General features: G+C 42.7%; 1 protein-coding gene across 3 annotated transcripts in view; it reads right to left on the bottom strand.

Moving 5' to 3' along the window:
- Positions 1-18,836, bottom strand: part of LOC110508590 (arf-GAP with GTPase, ANK repeat and PH domain-containing protein 3) — a 222,118-nt gene that overhangs the window by 47,436 nt on the left and 155,846 nt on the right. For all 3 annotated transcript variants that reach the window (XM_021589215.2, XM_021589214.2, XM_036966890.1), the window contains exons 12-13: positions 15,943-16,116; positions 2,268-2,429 (exon numbers count right to left, since the gene is read on the bottom strand). In XM_021589215.2, coding sequence (XP_021444890.1) covers positions 2,268-2,429; positions 15,943-16,116 — 336 coding nt within the window. The remainder of the gene's footprint in view (positions 1-2,267; positions 2,430-15,942; positions 16,117-18,836) is intronic.

The raw sequence follows: 18,836 nt of genomic DNA on the forward strand, positions 1-18,836 counted from the left end.
ATCATGCTTTTTAATCAGCTTCTTGATATGCCACACCTGTCTGGTGTATGGACTATATTGGCCAAAGAGATATGCTCAGTAACAGGGATGTAAACAAATTTGTGCACAGCAGAATATATATACATTTTTGTGCGCATGGAACATTTCGGGGGTCTTTTATTTCAGTTCATGAAACATGGGACCAGAACTTTACATGTTGTGTTTATATTTTTGTTCAGTGTATATATAATTTTGAGTTGCACACCCCCAAGTTTGCTGGATGTCCTTTGGGTGGTGGACCATTCTTGATACACACGGGAAACTGTTGAGCGTGAAAAACCCAGTAGCATTGCAGTTCTTGGCACAAACCGGTGTACCTGGCACCTACTACCATTCCCCACTCAAAGGTACTTAAATCTTTTGTCTTTCATTAACCTGTCTCCTCCCATTCATCTACTCTGATTGAAATGGATTTAAGAAGAGATATCAATAAGAGACCATAGGTGATCATCTGGATTCACCTGGTCAGTCTATGTCATGGAAAGAGCAGGTGTTCATAATGTTTTGTACTCTCAGTGTATGTTAAATACTGTCAAATCAATACAAAGCATTCCTCTCTGCTCCTACGGAAAAACAGAGGGTAAGAACGATCCAAGACAGGTCCAAATATCTTAGATAGGTTAGTGTGGTCATTGTGCTTCTCTATCTTTGACATTGAAACTACTGTACCAACATATCAACAACAGTGAAGGTGATCCGTGCTTGAAACGATGTGGTCAGTGGTCCCATTCAAACTGGAATGGGCGTGTGTCAGTGAAACCATTATAAAAGCGTAATGATTATAAATACTAAGCGTCATTAAGGAGGCGTCGGTGCCAACGCTGTTGCTATGCAGCGTATCAATCATGTTGATTGATCATCTCTGGCTCCAGTGACATCAGTTTTATGGCCTTAGAGATGGGACTGTGTTTTCACAATGCCATCCAATTAGAGCTGTCCATTCATCATCAGACTGGAGAATAATTATTAATTGGGCAGAGGGGTGGCTGCCACTCCCCTGCTGAGCTGAGGAGAGATTCACAGCTACTGGAGCTCAGGGCGGTTGGTTCACACTATGGCTAAAGACTGGAGAACATTAGGGGTGACTATACATAGACATGCACTTCAATAAGGTATGCTAACCAGATGTACTAAGTTTGCACCTTTTTTTCAGGAAGCTTGCCATTTCAGAATGTTTTGACTGGTATTAGAATGTTTCTGTATTGTTGCAGATGGTTTCAGAATGTTTTGACTGGTTTTAGAATGTTTCTGTATTGTTGCAGACGGTTTCAGAATGTTTTGACTGGTTTTAGAATGTTTCTGTATTGTTGCAGACGGTTTCAGAATGTTTTGACTGGTTTTAGAATGTTTCTGTATTGTTGCAGATGGTTTTCAGAATGTTTTGACTGGTTTTAGAATGTTTCTGTATTGTTGCAGATGGTTTTCAGAATGTTTTGACTGGTTTTAGAATGTTTCTGTATTGTTGCAGACGGTTTCAGAATGTTTTGACTGGTTTTAGAATGTTTCTGTATTGTTGCAGATGGTTTTCAGAATGTTTTGACTGGTTTTAGAATGTTTCTGTATTGTTGCAGATGGTTTTCAGAATGTTTTGACTGGTTTTAGAATGTTTCTGTATTGTTGCAGATGGTTTCAGAATGTTTTGACTGGTTTTAAAATGTTTCTGTATTGTTGCAGACGGTTTCAGAATGTTTTGACTGGTTTTAGAATGTTTCTGTATTGTTGCAGATGGTTTTCAGAATGTTTTGACTGGTTTTAGAATGTTTCTGTATTGTTGCAGATGGTTTCAGAATGTTTTGACTGGTTTTAGAATGTTTCTGTATTGTTGCAGACGGTTTCAGTATGTTTTGACTGGTTTTAGAATGTTTCTGTATTGTTGCAGACGGTTTCAGAATGTTTTGACTGGTTTTAGAATGTTTCTGTATTGTTGCAGACGGTTTCAGAATGTTTTGACTGGTTTTAGAATGTTTCTGTATTGTTGCAGACGGTTTTCAGAATGTTTTGACTGGTTTTAGAATGTTTCTGTATTGTTGCAGATGGTTTCAGGATGTTTTGACTGGTTTTAGAATGTTTCTGTATTGTTGCAGACGGTTTCAGTATGTTTTGACTGGTTTTAGAATGTTTCTGTATTGTTGCAGACGGTTTCAGTATGTTTTGACTGGTTTTAGATTGTTTTGACGAGTTTGCAGAACGAGTGTCTTCGAGAACTCTTAGCCTAACTTCTGGCTTACCTTCATTGCCTGCAGACGGCCCGTCTGGCTTGGTGATGCCCGTGCTCTTTTTCCGTCTGTGTTTCTTGCGGTTGGCGTGAGGTGAGGGGGGAGGCTCCAGCTTAGGACTGGTGGCACTGCCCACTCCAGAGCTGCAGGTTAGGGGCTCGCCCATCCCGTTGGCTGTGGAAAGACGGAGAAAATCACTGATCAGTAAGAGAAATCAACTATACTTTTGACAGGTTACGTACAAGATGTTTGATACTGTGTAAATACGCACACAGAAACATATTACATTTGGATTTCTAGAAGGGAAAGACGGAAGGCTATGATTCATGAGATATTGACTAGTGATGATGTACCATGTATTATAAAAAATACCAGACAGTGTTAATTCATACCAACCAAATGAACGCAAAGTGATCACAATGAAAAAGATGTCAACCCAGCACTCCGATACTAGCGATCCAAAAGTATCTATACTGCTGTGGCTTTAGAGCAGATAAAGGAAAGACAGACAGGTATGGGGGGCAGGTCAGCTAACAAATGGTTAGTTAGGTTAGCCTCAGGCCAAGCTCTCTATATGACTGTCAGTGACTGACAGGGGGCTAAGAGCCAGCTTAGTTTCTGGTAAGGTATTTTATAAATGTGATATTAACCTGCGCCACCGTTGGGCAGAGATGAGAGAGAGGGATAGAGGGCTGAAGGGATGGAGGGGGGTGTCAGCTTGCCATCTTTCTGGTTTCCTGACATTTGACATCACTTTCCCTCTTCTTCTCCCCCTCAGGATGCCATTATGAGTCCTGGGAGAGATGGGGGCCGGGAGCCTCAGGGGTCGGGGAGAGGGAGGGAGGCAGCGAGGGCCGGGGCCAGTCCATGAGCTCCATATTGCTCTCCTCCTACCACCCCGTGTGGAGAGCAGGCAGGATCCTCCATTGTCTACCATCAAAAGCTCATTGTAGTGTGGCAAACGCCATTCATTTTCCCTTCCCTCTTCCCTCCGCACCTTCCCAGCCGCAGGGGAGGAGGGCGGTAGACAAGAGAGAAGGCGGCTTGGATCAGGGATTATTGCTGTTGTTGTTGCCAGTTGCACATACTCTAATGCCGCCACTGTCGCTGGTTGTGCCATTAGCCACTAGTGTACAACATCAGACATTAGGCCTAATTTGGTCATTACCTTATGGGAGATGGGGCTGTGTTGGAGGGAGGAGAGGGATGTGGGATGGGCTCAGCAGGGGGTGAAGGATGTTAAAGTGGAGGATACTGGAGATCTTTAAAAGGCCTCAGGCGGCCAGGTTGGAGCGTGGGATCACAAATATAGGAACTAACACACTATTAGGCATACATATATGCTTGGGATTCTTTTATTTATCATTGATGTACATCAAAAAACGATGCATCATGTGTCTCCACCGATACAGCTAGTATACCTGCTAGTTGAATTATCAGAATAATATTTACATTTAGATTGTTCTTGATCTTATTTCACATAGATAATAGTCAAACGTGGACAAATGTCTAGAGGAAAGACACAAAAAACAACAAAGACTGATTATTGATTATAGCACCTTAATAGATGCTGCTGGTTTAATAAATAGTATATAGGGACTGTGATGCTCGGTGCTGGCCTAGCCTACTACATCACCAGTCCTCTCCCTCGCTCTCCCCTCCTCTACTCACCGGGTGGTTTTGAATGGCAGCAGAGCCATACATGTAGCCGTGGCGTCTGTTTCAATTTCCCTGCTTCTCCCACAACAGCCCCCCTGAGACCAGTCATTAGCTGGGCGCAGACAGCTGGGGGCACAGGGGTCCACAGAGTACCCCTCTCCCTCCCCTTTTACCTCAGCGTCTGTCCCGCCAGCACAGCTCCGTATGGCAGCTCTGAGAGGAGAACGAAGGGGCCCCACCCCTCCAACCTTGTTCAACTCTGGATGATGACAGGCAGCATTTGTTTAATGTGGCTTGAGGTGAAAGGGGAGGCCTCCCCTCTGGGGGCCCCGTCGTGTCATAAATACTTCTAATTATCAATTTTTGCCCCCAATGTTGTGGAACATGACCCATGATCCGCTGCTCTGCCTGCACCTGAAACATGGGTCATATTCATCAGGGCACACTGTAGCAAAACGTTTTGCGACGGAAAACAAATATCAGGTTGAAATACATTGCCGTTTGTCTTTGGCTCAGACTTCCCTGTCACTCACTCAATAGGTGAAATATGTTAATCTGTCAAGCTACATCCATTGGAGCCATATGATTACAAACTATTATAAAGCCATTGATAGTTGTGTGTAGACAAAATGCTATTACTCACTGATAAGAGGCTGTTAAACCACGCATACACATAAATGAGCAACGCCGTGAACCCACTCTCCGAGGGTCTCTCGAGGAGAGTTGTGACATGCAAAAAACGCATTTCCAATACACACATTCATATTAATACACACTTGTACATGTGTGAAATAGGACAAATATTATCACCCACCAAATTATTATTTTTTATAGTGCAGAGTGAATGTAAAAGTCATCTAAAAAGGGACCTACTCCACATTTAAAAAGTGAAAAAAATGTATTGAATGTAAAAAAACTAAAATAATTGTAAACTAAGATGTTTAGATTGTTTTCAGATGGCTTTCCTTTAACTTTTCACCTGGGCCTTGTGTGAAATAGGACAAATATTATCACCCACCAAATTATTATTTTTTATAGTGCAGAGTGAATGTAAAAGTCATCTAAAAAGGGACCTACTCCACATTTAAAAAGTGAAAAAAATGTATTGAATGTAAAAAAACTAAAATAATTGTAAACTAAGATGTTTAGATTGTTTTCAGATGGCTTTCCTTTAACTTTTCACCTGGGCCTTGCTCCTTTCATATTTATTTTGATCCGGACAAACTCCCCAGTCCCTGCAAATGACAAGCACACCCATAACATGATGCTGCCTCCACGATACTTGAAGGTACAAAGGGTTTCACTCGGTGTTGTGTTTTATTGGATTTGACCCAAACCTGTAGTTTTTAATTGAGGCCAAAAATGTATTTGCGGTGTTGTCTTGCAGTATTAAATCAACTTTTATTGGTTGTGTACACAGATGTGCAGAGATAAGATAATGTTTCTAGCTCCAACAGTGCAGTCATATCTAGCAATACACACATCATCCAAAAAACAAACAAAATACAGTATTAAGAAATATCAGAATGAGCAAAATCAGAACGAGTAAATTCAGAGTCCAGCCGAACGTTTGGACACAACTACTAATTCAAGGATTTTTCTTTATTTTCAAAAATGTTCTGCATTGTAGAATAATAGTGAAGACATCAAAACGGTGAAATAACACATATGGAATCATGTAGTAACCAAAAAAGTGTTAAACAAATCAAAATATATCTTAGATTGTAGATTCATCAAAGCAGCCACCCTTTGCCCTGATAACACTTTTGCACACTCTTGGCATTCTTTCAACCAGCTTCATGAGGAAGTTATCTGGAATGCATTTCAATTAACAGGTAGGCCTTTTTAAAAGTTAATTTGTGGAATTTCTTTCCTTCTTAATGTGTTTGAGCTAATCAGTTGTGTTGTGACAAGCTAGGGGTGGTATACAGAAGATAGCCCTATTTGGTAAAAGACCAAGTCCATATTATGGCAAGAACAGCTCAAATAGGCAAAGAGAAATGACAGTAAATCATTACTTTAAGACATGAAAGTCAGTCAATACGGAAAATGTCAAGAACTTTGAAAGTTTCTTCAAGCGCAGTCGCAAAAACCATCAAGAGCTATGATGAAACTGGCTCTCATGAGGATCGCCACAGGAAAGACCCAGAGTTACCTCTGCTGCAGAGGATAAGTTCATTAGAGCTACCAGCCTCACAAATCGACAATTAACTGCACCTCAGATTGCAGCCCAAATAGTCTTCAAAGTTCAAGTAACTGACACATCTCAACATGAACTGTTCAGAGGAGACTGCGTGAATCAGGCCTTCATGGTCGATTTGCTGCAAAGAAACCACTACTGAAGGACACCGATAAGAAGAAGAGACTTGTTTGGGCCAAGAAACACGAGCAATAGACTTTAGACCGGTGCAAATCCGTCCTTTGGTCTGATGATCCAAATTTGAGATTTTTGGATCCAACCGCCATGTCTTCGTGAGGCGCAGAGTAGGTGAACGGATGATCTCCGCATGTGTGGTTTCCACTGTGAAGCATGGAGGAGGAGGTGTGATGGTGCTTTGCTGGTGACACTGTCAGTGATTTATTTAGAATTCAAGGCACACAACCAGCATGGCTACCTCAGCATTCTTCAGCGATATGACATCCCATGTTGTTTGCACTTAGTGGGACAATCATTTGTTTTTCAACAGGAAAATGACCTGAAGCACTCCTCCAGGCTGTGTAAGGTCTATTTTACCAAGAAGGAGAACAATGGAGTGCTGCATCAGATGACCTGGACTCCACAATCACCCAAACTCAACTCAATTGTGATGGCTTGGGATGAGTTGGACCGCAGAGTGAAGGAAAAGCAGCCAACAAGTGCTCCGCATATGTGGGAACTCCTTCAAGACTGTTGGAAAAGCATTCCAGGTGACTAACACATGAAGGTGGTTGAGAGAATGCCAAGAGTGTGCAAAACTCAAATTCAAAGCAAAGGGTGGCTACTTGGATGAATCTAAAATAGATTTAAATTTGTTTAATACTTTTATGGTTTCTACATGATTACATATGTGTTATTTCATAGTTTTGATGTCTTCACTATTATTCTAACATGTAGAAAATAGAAAGAATAAACCAAAATCCTTAAATGAGTAGCTGTGTCCAAACTTTTGACTTGTACTGTATATACACACTATAAAATGCATTCAGACTTTTTCCACATTTTGTTACGTTACAGCCTTATTCTAAGATTGATTAAATTATGTATTTTTCCTCATCAATCTACACACAATACCTGATAATGACAACCTTTTTGAAAAATTACATTTTTGCAAATGTATTAAAAATAAATAAGTATTCAGACCCTTTACTATGAGACTCGAAATTCAGCTCAGGTGCATCCTGTTTCCATTGATCATCCTTGAGATGTTTCTACAACTTGATTGGAGTCCACCTGTGGTAAATTAAATTGTTGGACACGATTTGGAAAGGCACACATCTGTCTATATGAAGTCCCACAGTTTACACGAGCAATGGACATTAGGCCGGTGGAAATCCTTTGGTCTGAGGAGTCCAAATGTGCGATTTTTGGTTCCAACCGCTGTGTCTTTGTGAGACACAGAGTAGGTGAACGTTCCCACAGTTGTCAGTTCATGTCAGAGCAAAAAACTAAGCCATGAGGTCGAAGGAATTGTCCGTAGAGCTCCAAGACAGGATTGTGTTGAGGCACAGATCTGGGGAAGGGTACCAAAAAACGTCTGCAGCATTTACTGTTCCCGAAGAACACAGTGGCCTCCAACATTCTTAAATGGAAGAAGTTTGGAACCACCAAGACTCTTCCTAGAGCTGGCTGCCTGGCCAATCTGAGCAATCAGGGGAGAAGGGCCTGGGTCAGGGAGGTGACCAATTACCCGATGGTCACTCTGACAGAGTTCCAAAGTTCCTCTATGGGGATGGGAGAATCTTCCAGAAGGACAACAGTAAAAAAACATGACAGCCCGCTTGGAGTTTGCCAAAAGGCACCTAAAGGACTCTCAGACGATGAGAAACAGGATTCTCTGGTTTGATGAAACCAAGATTGAACTCTTTGGCCTGAATGCCAAGCGTCACATCTGGAGTAAACCTGGCACCATCCCTATGGTGAAGCATGGTGGTGGCAGCATCATGCTCTGGGGATGTTATTGAGTGGCAGGATCGAGGGAAGATGGGAGACTAGTCAGGATCGAGGGAAAGATGAACGGAGCAAAGTATAGAGAGACCCTTGATGAAAACCTGCTCCAGAGCACTCAGGACCTCAGACTGGGGCAGAGGTTCACCCTCCAACAGGACAATGACCCTAAGCACACAGCCAAGAAAACGCAGGAATGGCTTTGGGACAAGTCTCTGAATGTCCTTGAGTGGCCCAGCTAGAGCCCGGACTTGAGCCCGATCGAACAGCTCTGGAGAGACCTGAAAATAGCTGTGCAGCAACACTCCCCATCTAATTGGCGTGAGAGGATCTGCAAAAAAAAATTGGGAAACTCTCCAAATACAGGTGTATAAATAATTTTATTTTCTAAAAAACAGTTTTTGTTTTGTCATTATGGGGTATTGTGTGTAGATTGATGAGGGAAAAAACAATGTATTATATTTTAGAATAATGCTGTAACCTAACAAAATGTGGAAAAAGTCAAGGGGTCTGAACATTTTCCGAAGGCATTGTATTTATATATATATTGTGTATAGACAGTACGGACAGTATATGAATAGAAAATGTGTTTATGGTAGTAGTTATGTTGGATGACTAATGACTAGAATACAGTATATAAATATAAAGTAGGTAAAACAGTACGTAAACATTAGTGACCAGTGTTCAATGACTATCAAATCAAAGTTTATTTGTCACGCGCGCCGAATACAACAGACCTTACAGTGAAATGCTTACTTACAGGCTCTAACCAATAGTGCAAATAAGCTATTAGGTGAATAATACTTAAGTAAAGAAATAAAAACAACAGTAAAAAGACAGGCTATATACAGTAGCGAGGCAATAAAAGTAGCGAGGCTAAATACAGACACCAGTTAGTCGGGCTGCTTGAGGTAGGATGTTCATGTAGATATGGTTAAAGTGACTATGCATATATGATGAACAGAGAGTAGCAGTAGCGTAAAAGAGGGGTTGGCGGGTGGTGGGACACAATGCAGATAGCCCGGTTAGCCAATGTGTGGGTACACTGGTTGGTCGGCCCAATTGAGGTAGTATGTACATGAATGTATAGTTAAAGTGACAATAAATATATGATAAACAGAGAGTAGCAGCAGCGTAAAAAGAGGAGTTAGGGGGGCACACAATGCAAATAGTCCAGGTAGCCATTATGGCTTGGGGGTAAAAACTGTTGAGAAGCCTTTTCGTCCTAGACTTGGCACTCCGGTACCACTTGCCATGCGGTAGTAGAGAGAACCGTCTATGACTGGGGTGTCTGGTGTCTTTGACAATTTTTAGGGCCTTCCTCTGACACCGCCTGGTGTAGAGGTCCTGGATGGCAGGCAGCAGAGCCCCAGTGATGTACTGGGCCATGACGAGCTAAATTGGGTTCAAGTCCGGGCTCTGACTGGGCCACTCAAGGACATTCAGAGACTTGTCCCAAATGTACACATAGTCATTCAATGACTATGTCAGCAGTCTCTACGGTGCAGGGTAGAGTACCGGGTTGTAGCCGGCTAGTGATGAATGTTTAACAGTCTGATGGCCTGGAGAGAGAAGCTGTTTTTAATTCTCTCTGTCCCAGCTTTGATGCACCTGTACTGTCTCCACCTTCTAGATGGTAGCAAGGATGAACAGGCTGTTGTTCGGGTGGCTGGGGTCCTTGATACTTAACATTTCAATGAACATTTTCACTGCCATCCATTTTCACTGCCATCCACTGCCAAGCCAGTAATGTGGAGTGAATGTAATGTTGTCAATCCCTTTGTATTTTCAAGTACTGTGGTGGCAGCATCACGTTATGGCTATGCTCGTCACCGACAGAGAATGGGAAGATTGACAGGGCCAAAATAAATATGAAAGGAGCAAAGCCTAGGTAAAAAGTTAGAGGAAAATCTGCCTTAGTCATCAGGAAACTTAACCCTGGAATTATGCCAAAGACAAAGACAAAATGGCCTTCCAAGAGGTATTGAGTGTTCCTGAATGGTCCAGGTTTGAATATAGCTGTCCATCAATGATTCCTAACAAAAGTTTGGGACAAAAACAACGGATATACAGTATGTTGCCCTAAGAGTTGTGCAAGGTTGGTAGAATCTTGTTCAAAATGATTCACAGCTGTAATGGCGTTCACATGTGATTCCACCCAGTATTAACTCTTGCGGTGTTCAGACACACACAATCATTACATCCTCATCTTATATCTCTTAGTCATTTTGAAAATGTTCTATCATTTTTCTTTCCCTCTGAAAATGCGGATTAGGTTGTGTAGATCTGTAGGGGGGGGGGGGGGGGGGAATATCCCTTTTTAGATCCCATTTTAAGGCAGAATGTGAAGACTGTGCGAGAGGTGTGTAGACTTCCACTAGCGACGGTATCAGGGCCAGCGCCAGAACGAATCAGTCGGGCAGGCATTTGATTTCCATACTAGAGCCATTGAGCCTCGAGGGACCCCCCCCCCCCCCCCCCCTTCAAGCTAATGAGCATTCTGACTGCAACATTCTAAGGGTGTAATTAATACATTTCATATGTGCTATCGCAAAAAAAATCATTTGGTTGTGTTTGTGAGGGTCTTCAGTAACATTAGAATACAAAATACATCTGTTTCAAATAACACAAACGATGGAAACATCAGCAGCCTAAACGTCGTCGTAAGCGCCAAGTGTACTTGATAATAGTGACAATCTGCACCAAAGCAATAATGGCATTATAATGATTATAAGTGTAGATATGACAGTAGTCAGAAATGGTCAATTATTGTCAGCTCGTGCTTACATGGTGTACGTCTTCACACAACGCCATCAGTTGGAGTGTGTCCATGTCACATAAACAATCAAAGCTGGTGTGCGCGTTGCCGACGTTGTTTTTTAATTAAGACGTACGGCAACGCTCTCTCAGCGATGACATTTTGTGCTGACAATCGGCCCATAACATTGTCACCGGCTTTTTCTATCCAAGCAGTACCGTCTCTTCCTCTCTCTGATCTCGTCGGCAGTGGCGCGGGCAACTGCTCAGTGTATACCGTTATGGCTTTTTAGCTCTTAGGCTTCGGAGGTGTAGGTTCAGGCTCAGGCTCAGGCTCAGGCTCAGAACCATCAGAGATGTCATAATGATTAATTTCTTCCCCACCATCGGAGTCATTTCCATTCAGACTTCGTAGCAACGATAACGCAGCATGTGCATCCATTAGTGTTGGTCTTTTTGCCATTGTAAATTATGTACACGCTCATTTTGTACTAGGCCAGAGTGGACTGATAAGACTGCTTGGATTTGGTGGACTGATAGAGGGTCCACACCATTTTCAGTTTATAATCAGAATAGATCAATACAATACAATAGAATGGCCCGCCCTGTTCTTCATTCACAATGGGTGATTACATAGTTATGCATCGTTCACTTCCCCTCGCTCATCAACTCGCCCTTTCTTCTCCTTTCTCCCCATGATACCTTACTTCATTTATTGAATCTGTTGCTACATGTGTGAAATTAGTTTTGATATAGTTTAGGTTCAGTTTTGAGGCAATTATCGGCGTGATTGTCAACTGGGCACGGCACCTTCAACTGTCGGGAGAAGGAGAGGAGCAGGCTCTACTGTCGTAAGAAGGATGGGGCAATGGGGGAAACCCATTTAAAAAATGACATGCCCTCCCAAAACTGGTTATAACAACGAAAGTGTGTTTTAAAGAGAAGTCAAGGACAGAGTGGGGCATGACTTAAAAAATGTCAGAGTAATAAAAAAACAACAATGAGCAGTCCAACTGACTGCTTTAGTGATACTAGAGTGGGTTTTATAGTAAATACGTCATTTAAATATGTCATTTAACTGTACAATTACCTTTTATTGTGGCATGAACACAACCAGTCATGATGGTCAAACAAATCACTTCAAAAAGTAGGTGACCTTTGCACGTTTGTCCCCAAAAATAATTCCAGCGTCCGAAAAGTGCACTATGCACCCACCAACTTTTCTTCAATTCGCAAGTGGCTGAAACTACTATCTCACCAGAGAAAGCATCGGAGAGAGCGAAACAGCGCCCCTCTGACTTGCTATATGTAACCCATGTATCTGATGCTGTATGGACAAAAAGAGTATGACATGTTGCCGTCCTTAGCGTTTAATTTGCATACACTTTTTGTCCAGACAGCATCAGATACATGGGATACACATACTGACAGAGGGGTGCTGTTTTGCTCGCTCTGATGATTTATATGAGATTGATGCGTATTTCTGTCGGTGCGCATCTTGGTCAAATAAATTATCAATATTTTAATAATTTTATTTGGACGGGCAAAGAGATACAGTAGAGCGGGCCCCGTAAGGCCCGCCCATAACGCCAGCCCTGAACTGTATCAGAGATTACCTGGCTCATCTGAAGTCCTCCTCAATTCAAAGCGATCCAAATCTGATGGATCACATTCAATTTACCATAATAAAACTTAGCAGGAACGGCGCCGCCGAATGGCTCTCTGTTTAAAATGGAGGTCCTGTAGCCGACTGTTATGAACCGCTCAGAGAGTTCACTTTGGCGTTATTAGCTAGTGGTTATGAGGGGCTGTCGGGAGCGAGAGAGCGAGGAAGCGAACAGCGGTAATGAGGCGCGCTGAGGATCACGAGTCTCTCTCTCCTCTCAGCTAAGTGCCATGCAGCCCCTCTCAGCTTCTCCTCTGCTCTCCTCTCCTGGGCATGCGGGTACTGTGGAATAGGTATCAGGGCTAACCTGTGATTACAGTTTATTACACTCCCGCCAGGGAGATGACAGTTTAAACATGCTTCATGACGAAGACTGTGGACGAGACAAAGAGAGGGCTAACAGCTCGCTAACTGCCATAGAGAGTTGAAAAGAGAGAGAAAGTGAAAGAGAAAGATAGAGGGACAGAATGAGAGAGAGAAGTTTTCATTTAATTTGTAAACGCGTAATTCGAGAGGCTCTGGGAGCACTGTGATTTTGCCGGTAGGTCACTTGACACAGCAGCAGCTCACTGCCTGTCCTCAATCAACGACATCGGCTGCAATTAATGGCAAAAAAAAATTGAAACAATCACCGCTTCCCCCTTATTATCCTCAATTAGAATGCACTAATCAAGGCCTGATCACGCTCTGCTGCTCTCTTAAAACTAAATGTAAAACTTCATTACGGACCTGGCGTGGAAATCAAACTCCACATGCAACACGCTCTCCAGTACCCGATGGGAGGGCAGAGTGGAGTTACAGCAGTACCCAGTGAGGGAACCTGACAAACAGAACTGCCTGGTCCTGCATTCACTTACGCATTGCCTTCGCACTGAAATACCTTCACCAGAGAAGCCTGGGTGAATACCTTTAAAACATACATACTTCAGTGTAAAATAAATAAATAACTCTCACACCCTCAGACTTGGTCAAACTGTTTCCTGTTTCCCAGATGCCCCCATGTTAGCAGGACACTACATATTGTACAACAACAAAACTTTGACGGGGGGAGGGGGGGGGGGTCAATGTTCGCAGAAAATATCACAGCACTTAGGTGCCAGTTGAGTCTATTTCTCATTGAATCTAGGCGTAAAGGATGAAGTATATGAAGGAGGGAAAAAACAAGCCCTGTGCGGGTCCAGATTAAGAGTGTTCTCTTGAATTGCGAAGCAATAGACAAAATGCGGCTGAGATTTAATCAAAAGGCTGCGTTCAATATTCAAGAGACGTAGCGAGCTCCCCACGCGTCTCCTTCTGCCTCTCCCTCAATAGGTTTACAAATGAGGACATCCTTTAAATAATATGGAAATGGTTACCTGGGCTAAAATACATTTTATACTTCAGCCTATCAGCTTTTTTTTTCTATATTCATTTGGCTTCCCAGAAGGACAGTGTTTTATGTTGACTTGAAACCGTGACGAAGGATAACGGAGTGATTGGGGGCGTACTGAAGTCTATTCAAATAGTCAAACATGAAGGGTTTGAGCGGTGGACCGCCCACCTATTGATTATTGAAGAAACCACTAGGGTGAAAAAAATAAAGGGGTCACAATTAAATCAAGTATTATGTTGTTACCTTCTAGTCCTCCAGTCACATATATTGGATGACCGTATCCTGCTAACATGTTTTAATTCAGATCCTCTATTTACAAATGAATGTACGGCATACTCAAAGAATGCTTGTGAAATGTCAAAAACACACGCAAAAAAATGTCCTTAAAGTCTACTTGTTTTCAAGTTTTAAAGCCCTTCTGAATTTCCCCATTGTATGGAATTGGCAACGCAAGAACAGGGGACAAAGTAACATATTTACCCTTTGATGTGACTTCTCTAATGTATCTATCATTTTCAGCTCATTTGGCTCATTCGTGGTTACCTTAAAGAGAAGCATTTAAATAATTGAAAAAAAAAAGAGAGTAACGGAGGGAATTGTAATTCTGGTCTAGGAGAAGTCTAGATGGTAGCTAATGAGTTATGTTAATATGAAGTCAAGTCCTCTTAGTTTACCAAACAAGGAAATAGATTTTAGCTGGCTGTTTAGTAAGTAGAGTGTCCATAGATTGGGATGACAGCACAGTGTTTGGCAATACACATATACAAATCACATCAACATTCACACACCACATTCACCAGACACGTGCTTCTCTCCTAAACAACATGCACAACGCATGTAGCCTAGAGTACAGACGCAAAAATACATGCGAAAACACACAAATATGCATGCACGCACACACACACACACTCACAGCCACACATTTATTTGAGAGGACCCCACCACGCTCTCTCCTCTAAGTAATTCTGCTTTGGGCATGCTGCTGATGGGAGAGGAGAGGGGTAGTGGGTGATGATAGAAGTGCCTGCCTTCCTGCGTCCAGGCAGAATTGATCGTTTGGCAGTTCCAAATGAGAGACGGGGCTCGTCTGCGGAACCACGAGGCCGTACGCGCAACGCAGCGTTGGACTCCAGCAGCGCTCGTAAAGAGCGCTCTTTAAACTGCCGGGGCCCCTGGGAGCCCGTGGGGAGAGGGCCGCCGCCGCAACCGCACTAATGAGAACTAGCAGAGTGCAAACATGCATGGAAATGACTGTTATTCTGTTGATGTGCATTTAAGTGCTTTTTTACTGCCAACCACAAAGAGAGGGGAAATAACTGGTGATGAATGGTACCCCGGAAAGCATTCATTTTCCTATTGCAGAGAGAGAGAGGGGAGGGGGGAGAGAGAGAGAGAGAGAGAGAGAGAGAGAGAGAGAGAGAGAGAGAGGGGAGGGGGGAGAGAGAGAGAGAGAGAGAGAGAGAGAGAGAGAGAGAGAGAGAGAGAGAGAGAGAGAGGAGCCGACACGCATAGCGAATGTATTATTTTACTTCACTCAAGTGCGCTGACAAGGCTCTATGATGGGGAGGGAGCGGAGTGAGGGTGCCGGGATGGCAAATAACCTTCGCTCACTTCCTCTCTTCCACCGTCGTCTTTCGCTTCTGTCAGATAACAATACGCGAAAAAGTCACAGCGCCCAAAGCCCTGATCACCTCATTACGAAAACAAGCTTTGTTATATTCCCCCAATTCCAGGTCCTATTTATTAGGCACCAAACGGACGAAAACTGATTGAAACAAGGAGGGACTACCTGAACTTGCCCAATAAGAAATGCTCATTTTAGCTTTCTGTTGCAAAACATTTTGCTACAGTGTGGCCTAATGAATTCGACCCCGTGCACATCTGTTGTACCAACACTGATATGACTGCACCAGATCTGTTCTGGATGTTTTCTATTGTTCATTGTGTGTCTGTCTATTTCAATTACATTGAATGGCTGAGACTTCATTGAGAAAATAATGGGAGTGGAGAGGAGGAAGATAGAATGAGGGTAGAAAACAAGGAGAAAGGATGGAGGAAGAGGGCGGGGGGGGATGCTCGTCAGTCTCACCGGCCCCGGTGCTTGCACTGGTGTTGATGACGGCCTCGTTCCATTGGTCGGCACTGGAAACAGAGAAGGAGCGTTGGTGCATGCTGTCCTTACTGCCACCGAAGCCCACCAGGCCTCCTCCGCTGACCGAACGCTCTGACTGGAGTGATGTATTGCTGTTAGAATGGGGCGCACCTGGAGAGAGAGGGAGAGAGAAAGAGAATTTAAAATAATGTAATGCATACCTGTACATGGAGGTGCATTTCACTGAAGTTAGAAGTCTCTTTTGTAAATCCAAGTGTATGTTGCATCAAACAAGCCATATACACGGAGTGGATAAAGCATGACACAGACCGACAAGGTGAGTCCAGGTGAAAGCTATGATCCAGCATAGTAAAGTTGCACAATGCTGCCGCCACCTTCCTTGTGTTCTTTCTCTGTGTTACATGTGTAAACCCTCCTAACCCGTCTGCCTCCCCTCATCTCCCCCTCTCCCTCTGCCTCGGTCTCTAATTAGCCCTTAATTAACAAGATACACTGATCGCTAATTATCTCGCCTCATCCTTCTGACTGCCACATCCATCTCTCCCGCCGTCGGCAGGCAGGTCTCCTCTTTCTCACCGACTTCCAATCAAGCAAGCCACGGATGCCTCCCTGCCTGCCTCCCTTTACTAATTCATGGGATAGGCAGCGCAGTGTGGGGTCCTTCCCTCCTGTTCCAGTCTCGACAGCCACACAACACAATAGATCCTGACTTGACTTCTTCTACAGTTATAGCTATAGTTCCACAGAATGCATATTTTCATCTAGAGTGTATATATATATATATTTTTTTTAAATTGTATTTATTAAATTAAGCTTATAATAATGAGTTTCCTTTGTACCAAAATGATGTCAATTAAAACTTAATTGATGAACTATTCCCGACACTAATTCACAAATCAAAATAACCAAAATAAGTCCTCCTTGGTTGATTAGGTAAATTATCTACATGGTATTCATCAGTAAATCAACAGCCTTATCAAGTATTCGTTTTTATTGTCAGAGGTGCGATAAATAAATACATACTATAAAAGTTGCCCATGAGAGTTTGTTACCACACACATTAAGCCCAACTAGAGATAATAGAGTGAAAGTGTAACAATACGACCTACTCCTTAGGCTGTACTAAAAACAAAGAGAGTGATCAAGTATACTATAATCTCCGCTGGATATTCTCCCAAAAAAATGATAGACTAGAAGCAATAATTTAGCAACAGACTTAATATACTCAGAGCAAAGACTTATGAGAGGGTAGCAGTCAAAAACTTTGTTTCGGTAAAAGTCCTATATTTATTTTATTAATTGTAATAAGATGACTGACAAACAGCACACACGGCAGGGCCTTTTTATTTCACAATTACAAGACTTTATATTTAAAAAAAAACAAATGTTTGATTGAGGTTTAACAACAACAACAGTTGCTAGATATACTGTAATGTGTGCCGTGTGTAAAGTAAACTAAGCGGCGCTGCGCTCTTGTTAGGATAATACGTCCTTCTCATTAGCGGGAGTAATAAGTGTATCAAATTCACATAATCATGTCTAATTAGTATCAGTGTTTATCTTGTTGGGCCCGGGAATATTTATCTTCAGGTCCCAGAGGGGAGGGAGGGATTGCAGCGAAAGAAAGGAGTAGAGAGGGGGAACCATGCTGGGGAGTGCTGGCTGAATTAGCATCCCCAAATCAGGGCATTGGAGAGAAGAAAGAGAGGAAGGGGAGTTCGAACCCCAGGAAACATTTATTTAAAAAATGTAACTTTCTAGACTGTAAGTGAGAGAAGATTCATCACATTTAGTGAACAGGATAGAACAGATTACAACAGATTAGAACAAAATGCCTTAAAATTCGCCTGGAAAATAGTGCCATCATCGAACAGTGCTTAGTATTATTAGTATATTTAATATACAGTGCATTCTGAAAATGTTCAGACTCCTTGACTTTTACCACATTGTTACGTTACAGCATTATTCAAAAATTTACAAAATAGTTTATTTTCCTAATCAAATCTACACATAATACTCAAAAATATAATATTGTACAAGTGTATATAAAAAAAATATGACATTTGCATAAGTATTCATACCCTTTACTCAGTACTTTGTTGAAGCAGTGATCACAGCCTCAAATCTTCTTGGGTATGATGCTACAAGCTTGGCACACCTGTATTTGGGGAGTTTTCCCCATTTTTCATTGCAGATCCTCTCACGCTCTGCCAATTGGATGGGGAGTGTTGCTGCACAGCTATTTTTAGGTCTCTCCAGAGATGTTAGATCAGGTTCAAGTCCGGGATCCACTCACGGACATTCAGAGATTTGTGCCAAAGCCACTCCTGCGTTGTCTTGGCTGTGTGCTTAGGGTCATTGTCCTGTTAGACTGGGGCGGAGGTTCACCCTCCGAGGGCCTCTCTTTACTTTGCTCCGTTCATCTTTCCCTCGATCCTGACTAGTCTCCCAGTCCCTGCCGCTCAATAACATCCAATAACTCAATAACATCCCCACAGCATGATGCTACCACCATGCTTCACTGTAGGGGTGCTGCCAGGTTTAGTCCAGACATGACGCTTGGCATTCAGGCCATAGAGTTCAATCTTGGTTTCATCAAACCAGAGAATCTTGTTTCTCATGGTCAGAGTCCTTTAGGTGCCTTTTGGCAAACTCCAAGTGGGCTGTCATGTGCCTTTTGCTGAGGAGTGGCTTCCGTCTGGCCACTCTACCACGAAGGCCTGATTGGTGGAGTGCTGCAGAGATGGTTGTCCTTTTGGAAGGCTCTCTCATCTCCAGAGGAACTATATAGCTCCATCAGAGTGACCATCGGGTTCTTGGTCACCTCCCTAACATTCCAAGAATGTTTTTGACAACAAAATGTTAGTTTT

Source organism: Oncorhynchus mykiss, chromosome 28, assembly GCF_013265735.2.
Source record: "Oncorhynchus mykiss isolate Arlee chromosome 28, USDA_OmykA_1.1, whole genome shotgun sequence".
NCBI lineage: Eukaryota > Metazoa > Chordata > Actinopteri > Salmoniformes > Salmonidae > Oncorhynchus > Oncorhynchus mykiss.